The 13,992-nt window shown below is 36.1% G+C and overlaps 1 protein-coding gene across 4 annotated transcripts in view; it reads left to right on the top strand.

Moving 5' to 3' along the window:
* SOCS5 (suppressor of cytokine signaling 5) overlaps nucleotides 1-13,717 on the top strand; it is a 60,966-nt gene extending 47,249 nt beyond the window's left edge. For all 4 annotated transcript variants that reach the window (XM_004436682.3, XM_004436681.3, XM_087436815.1 and 1 more), the window contains one exon: nucleotides 10,626-13,717. In XM_004436682.3, coding sequence (XP_004436739.1) covers nucleotides 10,638-12,248 — 1,611 coding nt within the window. In that variant the 5' untranslated portion in view covers nucleotides 10,626-10,637 and the 3' untranslated portion in view covers nucleotides 12,249-13,717. The remainder of the gene's footprint in view (nucleotides 1-10,625) is intronic.
* The last annotated feature ends 275 nt before the right edge of the window (nucleotides 13,718-13,992 follow it).

The following is a 13,992-nucleotide window of genomic DNA, read 5'->3' as shown; positions in this document are numbered from 1 at the left end:
GCTGGAATTCATCCTCCACCGCCCCCCCCTTCACACACCTGTGTCCTTTTCATTACGCTGCCCTAAGCAAAGCACAGGTAGCTCTCCACTAGTGATTTGGGTTTAAGAATGAGATTTTGATGGCCAGGAGCACCGTCTTGCATACCACTGAAGTTAGAATTGTATGAGTAAATTTAGTAAACAGAGATGCAAATTTTAGATACTTGGTTTTTATTAGGAAAAGAAATAGCCCTTAAATTGTCTTTGTGGAGGTGGAGGAGAGAGGGGTAGTAATTAATGCAGAGTCTGTATAACACAGCCAGCCCTGTTGGTAGTGATAAAGATTCAGCTCTCTCAGGGAACCACACCGCATGTGTGTCGGTTGTCATACTGTGGCAGTGGCGTGTTGCTGTGATGCTGAAAGCTACGGACCGGTGTTTCAGATCCAGCAGGGTCACCCATGGTGGACAGGTTTCAGCAGAGCTTCAGACTAGACAAACTAGGAAGAAGGCTCTGGCCACCCACTTCTGAAAAACTTGGCCTAGAAAACCCTGTGAATAGCAGCAAAGCATTACGAACAGGGTTCCACTCTGCTGTACCCAGGGTCGCTAGGAGTCAGTCGACTCGACGGCACTAACAACTGTATAACACTGTGACTCTTAATTTGATTTTATGTCTTCTTTCTTTTTTCTTCTTTTTTAAATGGATTACTGTATTTCCCTTAATATGCAGAAAGAAATATAAGAACTTCTTAAACTTCATCCCTTGAAATTAGTCATGTGGTTCCAAACACATTCTTAACTGTCCATATGGATAAAAGTGGTATTCTAGAAAAGAAGTAGAACTCGGTCATGTAGATCCATTATTCATAATAATATCAGAACATTTTTGAGTGGTATACAAGCCTCCACAAAGGGTTATGACTTTCATAGTAGATAGGCGTAGCGTATAGGCACCAAAACATTCACAGTGCTCCTGTGAATATACCTTTTACTCTGGATTCTTTGGGTCAGAGTATTGTTTCACAGATTACAATTAAAATGGAACAAGCCAGTAATTTTCTTTTGAGTGTGCATATGCTAGCTTTGTCAAATTTTAATATCAGTTCCATCCTTTTTTTATTCTGCAATAGTTGAAAAAATGTAAAAATCATATATTCCTTGAGGTTTTAAAGAATTTATTAATGACACTACTTGAACTTAGAGTTGTTAATATACAGTTTCAAAACTGATTCAAGAAGAGGTAGAAAACCTGAATGGATTAATACTGAAAGAAGCTTAAGTCCAAGTTATTATTTATCTCTCAGTTATATGAGTTTCTACATCTATAAAATTGAGATAATTTTTACTCATAGGGTTGTTGGGAGAAGTAAAATGCTTATATCAGTGCCTGGCACATGGTGAGCATTCAGTCATGTAAATTGTCCTCACAGCCATCGTTATCATCATCATTATTCTCTTTTTTCAGCTTTCCAGAGGTTTGTCTGTTTTATTGCTTACTTCAAAGACTTTTGAATTTGTTTATCAATTTAAAAAATATAGCTGGCAGAGGTTTTTCTTTTTTACTAGTCTGGTCCTATCTCTGACATAGTTAACTAAAAAAAAAGAAAAATACACTTTTCAAGAAATGAAAAGGGATATAGCCACAGACATGAAGGAGATTTTTTTATTTATTAAAAGAAGATTATGTACAGCTTTTTACATAAAAGAACATTTGGGAAGATGCTCACCAAGATAGTAACAGTGGTTATCTTGGGGTGGTGGGATTTCAGGTTGTGGGTTAGACTTTTTTTTGGTATGCTTATGTAGTGTTTTAATTCTTTCATAATATGTGTATGTTTCATTTTTACAAGAAATTGTTTTCAGTTTTTTCACTGTTATGCTCTAGGAACCATCTATATGCCTTTATCATTACGCACTTCGATTATTTTCTTAGAGTATTGTTTCCCCAAATTGTTCTGTCAGAGTATGTAGCACATCATAAAACCTTTGATATTACATTTACTGAAACTAATGTTCAGTAAATGTAAAACTATGGCCCATAGGCCAAATCTGGCCTGCCACTTATTTTGGTACAGCCCATGAGCCTAAGAATGGATTTTACATTTTTAATGGTTGAAAAAAAACAGAAGAATATTTTGTGACAAGTGGAAATTATATGAAATTTGAATTTCACTGACCATAAATAAAGTTTTATTGATATGCAGTCATGCCTATTCATTTATATATTGTCTATGGCTGTGTTCAGGCTGCAATGGCAGAGTTCAGTAGTTGCCACGGAGAATGTGTGGCCTGCAGAGTCTAAAATATTTTATTCTATGGCCCTTTTCAGAAAAAGTTTGCTGACCCCTATACTACATTAGAGAAACCTGTTTAGTTTAGTGTTTTGTTCTGGTTGTTATTGTTATAACTTTGCCTGCTTTTAGGGTAACCATCTAGTCTAGAATATGTAATTGCCAAGTTAAAGAGTAAGAACATTTTGATAAATATCACCAAATTGACATGCAAAAAAAATCCCCAAAACATTAATATGCTATTTTCCAGATAATCTGCAATTTTCAGTTTTGAATTCCTCTTTTAACTAAGAGTTATGAGAACTTTTTATTTTCCTAGTGGTCTTTTTGTTTACTCTTTGGTTATTAATTCTCATTGTCATCAAAGTGTGGACTGTATAATTTTAAAAATTTTATTGTGCAATGTATTGTGTGTAGGAAAGAGTGTATAAAATTGTAAGTGCAGTCTAAAGAATATTTAATAAGTAAAAACCATGTAACCATTATCCAGGCTAAGAAATAGAAAATGACCAGTGTTTTAGAAGCCTCCTGAGTGCCTCTCCCTAATTCTGTATCCCTCCCCCAATAGGTAACCATTTCCTTTTTAGATTCTTGTTATATTAACAAGACATATATATATATTGTTACGTATGTATGTATACCTAAACAGTATATTTTGGAGTTTGCCTGTTTAAAAGGTAAATTGATTCATAATCTATATATCATCTGTATCATTTCTTTGTCTAAGCATTATATCTTTGAGATTCATGTGTATATATGCAAGTAACTGTAGTTTATCATTCTTGCTGTATAGTAATTCATTATATGAATATACGCTAATGGACTAATGAGGCTTCACTTAGATGTCTCAAAGACGATTTAATTGCAACGTTTTCTAAACTGAATTTATTAACTGTCTCCAACCCCTCACTTGCCAAAACTGCTCTGTCTACTGTGTTGCCTATCTCTGAAGTAGCATTTCTATCCAACCATTTGCCCAAGCCAGAAACCTGGAAGTCGTTTTTGACACCTCCCTCTTCCTTATTCCCATTTCCAATCAATCATTAATCCTGTAGATTTGACTTCTAAAATTTCAAATCCATCTCCACTATCACCACCCTCGTCAAACTCTACTTGGACCTTTACAGTAGTCGTCAGTGCAGTATCAACATCCTTTGTTGCTGTCTTATCACAGATTACAAGGCCAACCCCTTCAACTTCATCTTGGCACTCTTCCCCTCACTTGCTAGTCTATGTTCATTTCAGCCACTGTTCCTGTCACGCTTGTTCCTGCTTCAGGACCTTTGCAATGCCATTCCCTCTGCCTATAGAACCCTGTCCTAATTCATTCTTTCTCATCCTTCAGGACAAATTTTTGAAATATTGCCTCCTCAGAGAGAAGTCTTCCTTGCTTGCAATCACTTAGACTAGATTATGTCTCCCTGTTATCATTAGGACTTTGTACTACTCCCTCCTGGCACTACTATAAATTTCAATTAAATGGGTATTGAGGAAGACCTCTTATTTGATTCAGTCAGGCCCAGTAGTCTACAAAGTCTAATAAAGCAAGATATCATAAAAAGGATATATTCCTTAAATATTTTGCTCTAAGAATATGACAGCATGTTCACTTGTCAGTCTTTTGATTAAGGGCCAAGGCTTTTTTCTGAGAGTAGGTTAACTAGTTGCAGTTCCATATTGGTTGTCTTGCAGAAATCATACCCATAATATAGCATTGAAGATTTCCAGTTTGGGTTTTTAAGTAGAACAAGAATTTAGACTCTTTTGATGCATTCTGAGTTTAGAATCCTTGTAGATCTTTATAGTATTTTTTCTAATTTTTTAAACTATTTGTTTGCCTATACCTAATTCAACAATGTAGGTATCTCACTTTTATTGAGTGTTTCAAAGTATTTCAGCTCAATCTTCCCCACATTTTATTAGGTTAATTAACACTTAATTAAATTGCATAATTACATTAATAAATGACATGAACAGGTTTGGAAGCTAACAGTGAAAGTAACTCAGTAAAAGTATAACTCCACTGGTGGGAACAGAAGTATCTGGGTGTACGAGATCAGTGGGCTCCACGTTTTTTGAGTGCACATGTACATGGTCTACTGTATTAATATATTATGTATATTGTAGTAGTGTAACTCTAAGGTTAACTTATATGACCATTACCCACAAAACAGCAATTTTATATGGTTGGACATAATATTAAATAGCAATATAAAAGATAAATAAGTATCCAATTAGATAATAAAGTGTGTAAATAACAATTAAAAAATAAACCCAAATGGTTCTCAGATTCTTTTAAGGGACTATAGCTGTGACAGTCATGCATCCCTGAATTTCTGGGTCAGTCTTAATACTAAACATTGTATTTTGTTTTTCTAAAAATTATTGAAATGTTAGCAAAATATCAGTCAAAACTTGAATCTCCTAAACTGCCTCTTGTATTTGAATTGGCACAGAAGTACTTTAATCAGTCCATGTGTCCCAGTTTTTGTTACTGTAACTGAAGGGCTTTCAATAGGAAAGGTATTATCATGACTAAGTAGTCTAGATAGACTAAACAGTAGAGGAGGGATTTGAGTTGGGTTATATTCTTCCTCATGCCCATTATGGCATGCCTTGTTGTCTTAAAACTTGTTGAATTTAATTTATTTCTAATAAAGTGTGGATTAAATTCCATTGACATGAACTCCTGGGAACTATTTCAATTATTTTGTTTTGTGGAAATTTTGTAATAGATACTACTTGGCATTAAGAGGGCCATTGACTGTAGTCTTTAATTTTTTTGTATATGTGAATTTTTGTAGTAATGAAATTTGATCTCTAATGTTCCATAATTCTGATTTATAGCTTATCCTGTTAAATATCATTTTTCAACAAAAGCTATTTAACTTAGAACAGTATTATAAAACCAGCTTTAAATTATGATTGTCCTTGGGGGAAGGAATGACTTTTTAGAAATTACTTTGGTTAGTTTTAAGGATAGCTATGCAGGTGTAGAAATGTGAAAGATTGTGATGGATGATGAGCTATCAATCTAGAATCAATACAAGTGAAATTTCGTACTTTTTTAGCCCTTGTGTAACTATATAAAACCATAAAGTAGTAGAGTTATAATTTAAGTCTCAAAGGATTTCAGCTAAACACATTTCCCAAAATTTAACAACAAAACCAACAAAAGAATTTCAAAACTGACATTGTAAATATTAAGATAGTTGAAATGCCTTCCTAATGCTTAAATGGAGTCTTCTATGAATCACTGTCAGTATTTTTTTCTTCCCAGTATTATAGCCGCCCACATAGCATTCCCCACATCAAGAAAAATCCACTTTCTATCCCCAAGGGGTGTGGAAGCATAATGGTCTTTCTTTAAATTAGAATATTATGTCATGATGCGGTATAGCAACAATCCTCAGATTAACAATAGAGAAATCACTAAATTTCATGCTCTATAAAACTGAACCAAAGGTTTAGTGTTAGAAACTGCCTTCTGTAACCTAGCTGGTACAAATGTTTTCTGCATGTCCCACTTGTTTATACAGCTTAGAAAGAACTGTATTAAGGAGATAAGTGGTCTTAAATTTGGTTGCTTTCTAAAAAAGACAGATATTTTTCAGGTATAATTTTCTTGTCAAAGAAATATCTTTAGATAGCTAGCTACAAAATTTATCTTATAAACATGAAGAAGAGAAACTTCTGGCCTTGTTGAATATTGCTCTTCTAGTGTCTACAGTGATATGGTTTATAATCTTACACACTCTAGACCAGAGTTAGCAAACTTTTTCTGTAAAGGACCAGATAGAAAGGGTACATGTGGTCTCTTCTTTGTGGGGGTTTTTGTTTTTGTTTTTTTAATCTCTTTAAAAGTATAAAAACCATTCTTAGCTAGAGTAGGTACAAAAACAGGCCATAGGCCAGATTTGGTTCTTGAGTTATAGTTTGCTGACCCCTGGTCTAGATCAGTACTGTCCAATAGAAATATAATTTGAACCATACATCTAATTTTAAATTTTCTAAGTAGCCACATTTAAAAAGTAAAAAAAAACAGATGAAATTAATTTTAATAATATATTTAACGAATTATATCCAAACTATTATCATTTCAAAATGTGTCACTAGCCACATTTCAAGGGCTCAGTAACCACATGCATTGGACAGCACAGCTCTAGACCAGAGCTACTCAAAGTACGGGCCATGAACTGGTACCAGTCTACAGTTTGTTACCAGTCTGTGACAAGTTAAGTATAGAAATTACAAGTAAGCATTTAAAATATTTTATAGCAATTTGACAGTTTTATTTTATGTCTGTTCAATCTAATAAGAAAGTTGGCACTTCTGTTTTGTATGTCTTTTTTTACATTTCATTTTTCTCATAATTTATTCTTATTATATATCTTACAAAAGAATCAGTCTGTGAAATTAAAAAGAAACTGGCTCTTCTTTATGGATGGTTAAGAGGCCCTGCTCTAGATGGTCTCTCATAAGCTTCTGTAGGCCTCTTGTATACATGACAAAAATAAAAAGAAGAAATGGTAGTGAGATTGTGGTAGGTAGTTTATTTAGTGCTATTCACATCCCACCAACCACTACAGACCAGTGTCCTTTTACTTGTCTCTTTTGGAGCTACCACTGGAGCTTATGACTAGGGTACCCTAGGCCAGTGGCTTTCCCACTCTGCTCTATAATCACCCAGCAAGCTTATACAAAACAGCTGTCTCCAGGCCCAGCTACAGGCTGATTAAATTAGAGTTTCTTGGGATTGGACCTGTGCATTGTGTAGTTTAAAAAGCTCTCCTGGTGATTATATTATGCAGCCAGCGCTATTGTATGGATCCCTCATCCCAGAAAAATTTGCTATTTCTCCATTTGGAAAGAAACACTTGTCTGAGTGGGGCATTTTCTCTGTGGTACCATTCACTCTCTTTAACAGTGAAAAGGGGACTTTCCAGTTAAATATGTCAGATTGAACATTGGCATTTTATCTTTATTCCCTCCTGGCATCCCACTAAAATTAAAATAAAGGAATAAAAAAAAGTAGAAGACATAAACTCACATGTAGAAGGCAAATGAGAGGAGACAAAAGTAGGCCTGATTGATCAGCAAGTTTTGGGTAGCAGCAGGTAGCTAGAAATTAACAGAACTGAGAAAACAGAACTAAGTGCCTGCAAATGAGGATATCAAAAAGAAGCAAACCAGTTTATCCTGCTGGCTCAGAAATTAGAGGAACCAGTTACCTCAGAAGGTAAAGGTGAAGTATGGAGCTGAAAACAGAAATGGTTGAAAGTCTGTATCAGTCTCCCACATGTCCTCCATCCCCCTGAGCAGCCAGGAGACTATTGTTCCTTTACCTTGGATAAAAGTAGAGGTTAGAGCTTGGAGAAATTTAATCTAAGAGGGTCAGTGATAGCAGAAGTTGGGATATCTTTTGAAAATAAGGACAGCTTGTGAAAAACAGGGACTAAGCAGAAGTCTGAATATTGAGGTTAAAACCCCACCATTCCCATTGCCCTGTTCTCAGAACATGGCAGTCAGGTATATACACCCCAGATAGGAGACTGGAGTGTTTCTTTCTGGGATAAGCAGCCAGGAGACAAGATACTGACTTTTGGGGATTCCCTAATAAAAAAAAACCATCCCATTGCCTCATCACCTTATAAAGCCAACCAGTTGATGAGCACTGCCCCTACCACCCCCGTCCTCAGGCAGACAGAGCTTCTGATCGGCGTGGTAGTGCTGATGGACAGCCAGGGATCATCAAACACTTGTGGAAAGCCTCTGAAATACAAAACAGAGACCTAAAGATTTCGGGAGAAAAAAGGTACTGAGAAGAAACGGATAAAAATATTTAAAACATTAAAAGAAAAAAAGGAAGAAAACATTAAAAAAATTTTTATCCTTAGAGAAATGAGATAATACATCCAAGAAGCTAGAATAGGGTGCTATTAAAAAGAACATTCAGAGAACAAGAAAACAGTCTCGGAAATTAAAACTGTGGTAGGAAGAATTTTAACTGCAATACAAGTGTTGGAAAGTGATGCCAAAGAAATGTACCAGGCAGTAAAAAAGGAAAAGAAGTGCAGTATTGAAAAGAAAATATATGATAATCAAAAGATGACTCTAAGAGGTCTAGTGTCTAATGAAAAGGACTTTCAGGAGGAAGGGAGGGGGGCAGTGGAAGGACATTGAAGACCCCAGCACAATGAATGTAAAAAAGGCCCATACTAGGGATAAAGAGAAGCAGCTGCAATTTTTACTAAATAAAAACAAGTCATATACAGATGACTGGAAATTGGTGTGACATTTGACTTTTCAACAGCCACACTAGAAGCTACTATAACAGTGGAGTAATGCCCTCAAAATTCTGGGGGTAAATTATTTCCAACCTAGAATTTTATCAACCAATAGCAATATGGACATGTTATCTGCAAATGATGAGGAAAATACCAGCAGAAACAGCTAAATGAATTTAATTTTCTTTGATTCCGTAGGGGTGGGAATCAAGGATGGAAAGGGTTTGGGAGGCAGTGCTGTTTTTTGTTGTAAGGCTTGTAGTAGTGTTTGACCTTTGAAACTGTAAATGTATGAATTGGGTAAAAGTAAAAAGCAACTTAAAAGTAAAGAAATGAGAGGGAAAGTAGGCTAGAAGGGGCTAGGATATTGGAAGAGTACCTCTACAAAGATTTTGGAGTCACCAGGAATGTGGCAAGAATTTGTCCTGTATATAACAGGACTATGAGCAAAGAACAGAAATCCTAATGTAAAAAAAAAAGGATATGTGATAACAACAAGCTATGTTAAGTTCAAATGGTGTAATCTTCAAAAAAGGCTTACAAAAAAGATTTTTGCAAGGAGGAGGAGGCAAAATGTTCTGATAGAGTTTAATAGGATTTAACAGTTACATCTAATGGATTTTTATTAGAACATATACCACCCGCCATGCAAACTCCTATGTACCTAACAGCGTGCTTTTAATAAAGAATAATCTGAAGGTACATTTCATGATTTCATAGACATAAATTCTCTATGTTGGCATTGGCATTAGTCCAAGAGTGTTGTTAGTCCAAGAGCCCTTTCTAAAACTAACTAACGGGAAACTAACGGGAAGGTAGGTAATTCATTTTAAGAAAGTTTATTTTTTATTGTTCTCTTAAGATAGTGAACTTCTTGATAATGCACATATTTATGACAGAGAGGATTAGTCAAAATTATGGAAGGAGCAGCTCTAATGACTCACCCATGTAACAAAAAATACTCAAATAGTTTTCCAATACTAATTCTAAACTGTTGAAGAATAGTGCATAATGAGGTAAGAAACATGAACAAAAAATTCTGAAAAAAGTTAAAAGTGCCATATTAAATTGTAAGAAAGAGACCTTTTTAAAAAAATTCTGCTGTCATGTTGTAACAAAACCAATTGAATTTTAAGTGTAAGTTTTTCCATTTCTTCTGATGTTGACTTTTAGGTTACTGAATGAGAACAGTGTGCCTGTCGATGTTGTAATCTTAACATAATTTATTTGTAAAGTGCTATAAACTACTTTAGATTTTTTTAAAAGGAGCAAGAATAAAGATGCCAAGTTGCATTTTTTTTGTTTTTGTTTTGTTAGTTACTACAGTATGATAGCTTTTTGCTATTACTCTATTATTTCCAAACTCTTCCAGGATTAAGAGTTGGGAAGGTTATAAACACCTTTCCATTTAAACCTATTTTCCATTCTATTCAAACTACTTCTTCAAAATCATGGATAAAATTTGATACATTGTAGGGTGGGGAGGGAAGATATGGAATTTTACAAATGATTGGCCTGTAAATTTTAGATTGCTCTGAGGAGCCAGGGTAGCAGTTGGTAAGTGAAATTGGGAAGATTACTACGTAAAGGTTTTTGAACTAATTTTAATGTGTTATACAAGTGTGTCCTGATTATGACTTTTGAAAAGTTGAATTCAGATATATTTCAACGATACAGAACATATTTTCCCTTTGTAATGCTTGAGGCACTACTCATTCAAAGTAAGGAGACAGAAATCAATGTGATAATGAAATTAGGTTGATGCGTGGGAAAAAGAAACCAGAGTCTGAGAGGGTTTATTTCCTTTCCCCTGAGTTCTGAGTATTCTGTCTGAGAGGAAATTGGAAGTGAGGACTAGCTTGAATAATGGTGCACTGCCACAGAAGGGCCTGGTGACCTTACGACTGCCAAACAGAGAGTTTGCGTCGTCACTTTAGCAGGCAATGTAAGGCGAGTTCTTGACCAGTATCACTGAAATCCCCGATCAGAAGAGGGGTGGGTGCTGCCTTTTCTATTTTCACACACCACTTTGATTAACTTTTCTCCTTTTCCTATTTTGTTTTTAGATCTTATAATCAATGGATAAAGTGGGAAAAATGTGGAATAACTTCAAATACAGGTGCCAGAATCTCTTTGGTCATGAGGGAGGAAGCCGTAGTGAAAATGTGGACATGAACTCCAACAGATGTTTGTCTGTCAAGGAGAAAAACATCAGTCTAGGAGACTCAGCTCCTCAGCAACAGAGCAGCCCCTTAAGAGAAAATGTTGCCTTACAACTGGGAGTAAGCCCTTCAAAGAATTCTTCAAGGAGAAACCAAAACTGTGCCACTGAAATTCCTCAGATTGTTGAAATAAGCATTGAAAAGGATAATGATTCGTGTGTCACCCCAGGAACAAGACTTGCAAGAAGAGATTCCTACTCACGACATGCTCCATGGGGTGGGAAGAAAAAACATTCCTGTTCTACAAAGACACAAAGTTCATTGGATACCGATAAAAAATTTGGTAGAACTCGAAGTGGACTTCAAAGGAGAGAGAGGCGCTATGGCGTAAGCTCCGTACATGATATGGACAGCATTTCCAGCAGAACCGGAGGAAGTCGCTCTCTGAGACAGAGGTTGCAGGATACTGTGGGCTTGTGTTTTCCCATGAGAACTTACAACAAGCAGTCAAAGCCCCTCTTTTCTAATAAAAGAAAAATACACCTTTCTGAATTAATGCTTGAGAAATGCCCTTTTCCTGCTGGCTCAGATTTAGCCCAAAAATGGCATTTGATTAAACAGCATACAGCCCCTGTGAGCCCACATTCAACATTTTTTGATACATTTGATCCATCTTTGGTTTCCACAGAAGATGAAGAAGATAGGCTTAGAGAAAGAAGGCGGCTCAGTATTGAAGAAGGGGTTGACCCCCCTCCCAATGCACAAATACATACATTTGAAGCCACTGCACAGGTTAATCCGTTATACAAACTGGGACCAAAGTTAGCTCCTGGAATGACTGAAATAAGTGGGGACAGTTCTGCACTTCCACAAGCTAGTTGTGACTCAGAAGAGGACACCACCACCCTGTGTTTGCAGTCACGTAGGCAGAAGCAGCGTCAGGTGTCGGGAGACAGCCATGCCCACGTGAGCAGACAGGGAGCTTGGAAGGTCCACACGCAGATTGATTACATACACTGCCTCGTGCCCGATTTGCTTCAGATTACAGGTAATCCCTGTTACTGGGGAGTGATGGACCGTTATGAAGCAGAAGCCCTTCTTGAAGGGAAACCTGAAGGCACATTTTTGCTCAGGGACTCTGCGCAAGAGGACTACCTCTTCTCTGTGAGCTTCCGTCGCTACAACAGATCCCTGCATGCCCGCATTGAACAGTGGAATCACAACTTTAGTTTTGACGCTCATGACCCATGTGTATTTCACTCCTCCACTGTAACAGGACTTTTGGAACATTATAAAGATCCCAGTTCTTGCATGTTCTTTGAACCATTGCTTACTATATCACTAAACAGGACTTTCCCTTTTAGCCTGCAATATATCTGCCGGGCAGTCATCTGCAGATGCACTACGTATGATGGGATTGATGGGCTCCCTTTACCGTCAATGTTACAGGATTTTTTAAAAGAGTATCATTATAAACAAAAAGTCAGAGTTCGCTGGTTAGAGCGAGAACCAGTCAAGGCGAAGTAAACTCTCCTGTCCCCAAAGGGCATTAACTAGATCTGCTTTTATGTGCATCGACAGTACACCTATAGCAAGCACACATATCAGTGTTAGGTTTTTTCAGTACAGTATGTAAGCTTAGTGTTAGTGTCTGTCAGATGCGATCTGCTGTTACTTACTCGGATAAACGTGGTGCCTATTGAGACAACAGAGGATAGAGCTACCGATGTTCAGTAAGGCTACAAAAACATCTTGCCAGTTTAGCTAACAGTTTGGTTTTTAATGGCTGTAGTAATTGAGTGACACAACTCTGGGGCATTTGCTATGAAGAATTCTCTTTCTTACTGAAGAACAAATTATTAATATTGGATGAGTATTTCAACAGTGTGACTAATGTTTGAAATTATTATTTTTTTCTAAGAATTTTTCTATAACCTTCCAAAAGTAGTAATGTTTGTAGTTACTATAAATCAAGTTTTGGAAGTCCAAAAAATAAAGACTGCCTTCCTTTTAGGAAAAAATGCAATTTTCTGGCCACAAGGGCATAGTGCAGTTCACTTAAGTGTTGATATAGTTCATAGTCAGTCTCCTTTTCTCTTCTGCGAAAGGTACGGTTAAGTAAACCAGGTTTTCTAAATAGTAGTTCTTAAAATTTCAGACTTATAAAGTTGGTAGTAGAATTTTATTTAAAGGCCTTAGGTATTAATTTTTTTAATGAGTGCTTTAACTCAAAATACATTGGGAATAGCTGCTACAACGTGGTCCTGTGTGTGAGTTTTTAAGTTAACGTGCAGTCTAATCATTGATTCATTCAAGTTGGATCTTTTCCTATGCCCATGATGAGTTTGTGAACCATGAAGAAAATGAGACTAGAAGAGGGCCAAACAAGTCTGATAATAATAACTACAGTGGTTGCTGGTGTTGAAATTATTGATAACTGTAATTAATAATTTGGATGGCAGTATTTATCTCTTCGTTGTAAACTCATAGCTGAATTGCTTAAGTACAATTTATAGAATTTCAGTGCAGTTAATTTTTACTGGAAACTCTTAAACCTAAATTGCAGATTTAAAAGGTACTGTACGACCATTGTATCTGTAAATAACTTTACTTAGCACCTTTTTGTCACTTAGAATAGTATGCAATACTACTTGAGTGAGCTATTTTGGAAGAATACCGAGTTCTAGTGTTTGCTTCTTAGTATCAAACTGAATTTACAGTTCTGTCCTAGACATTTTGCACTAAAGTAGTCAAAACCATTCTTGTGTCTTTTTGTTAATGTGTTCTGTACCACTGGTGAGTGCTCCTTAGTTTCCTTACCTGCTGCTACAGAAAGTTATTTTACATCCCGATGGCTATTGCCAAGGCTACAAAAAAGAAAAGCTATATTTGTATGCAACACTAACCCTTTAACTGCTAATGTATGTTTCTGCTTGCTGTGCCTTGTTATGGCTGCTTTTTTGTGCTAATAAAGTATGTTTGGTGTTCTCCTTGTATATCTGCTGTTTTATACATTTGCAACAATTTCTCTTGTAAATGGAATGGTTTGGGGTTTTTAAATAAGCATTACCTGACAACCTACTATAGTTAATGCAGAATTACTGTACAGTCTAATATTGACTTATTCTGAGTAAGCTAACTCTAAATTTAATGCTATACATCTTTCCAATCATAATCACATATACTGTGGAACAGTATCTGTAGTTACTGCAAATTACTGTACAGTTTAGGTTATAACAGAAAATGGGCAGAGAAATATTGACTAAACCTA

This window comes from Ceratotherium simum, chromosome 11 (genome assembly GCF_057802395.1).
Source record: "Ceratotherium simum simum isolate JZ-2026a chromosome 11, ASM5780239v1, whole genome shotgun sequence".
In the NCBI taxonomy this organism is placed as follows: domain Eukaryota; kingdom Metazoa; phylum Chordata; class Mammalia; order Perissodactyla; family Rhinocerotidae; genus Ceratotherium; species Ceratotherium simum.
Note: the sequence above shows the minus strand (reverse complement) of the source record. Positions and strands in the feature narration are given on the sequence as shown.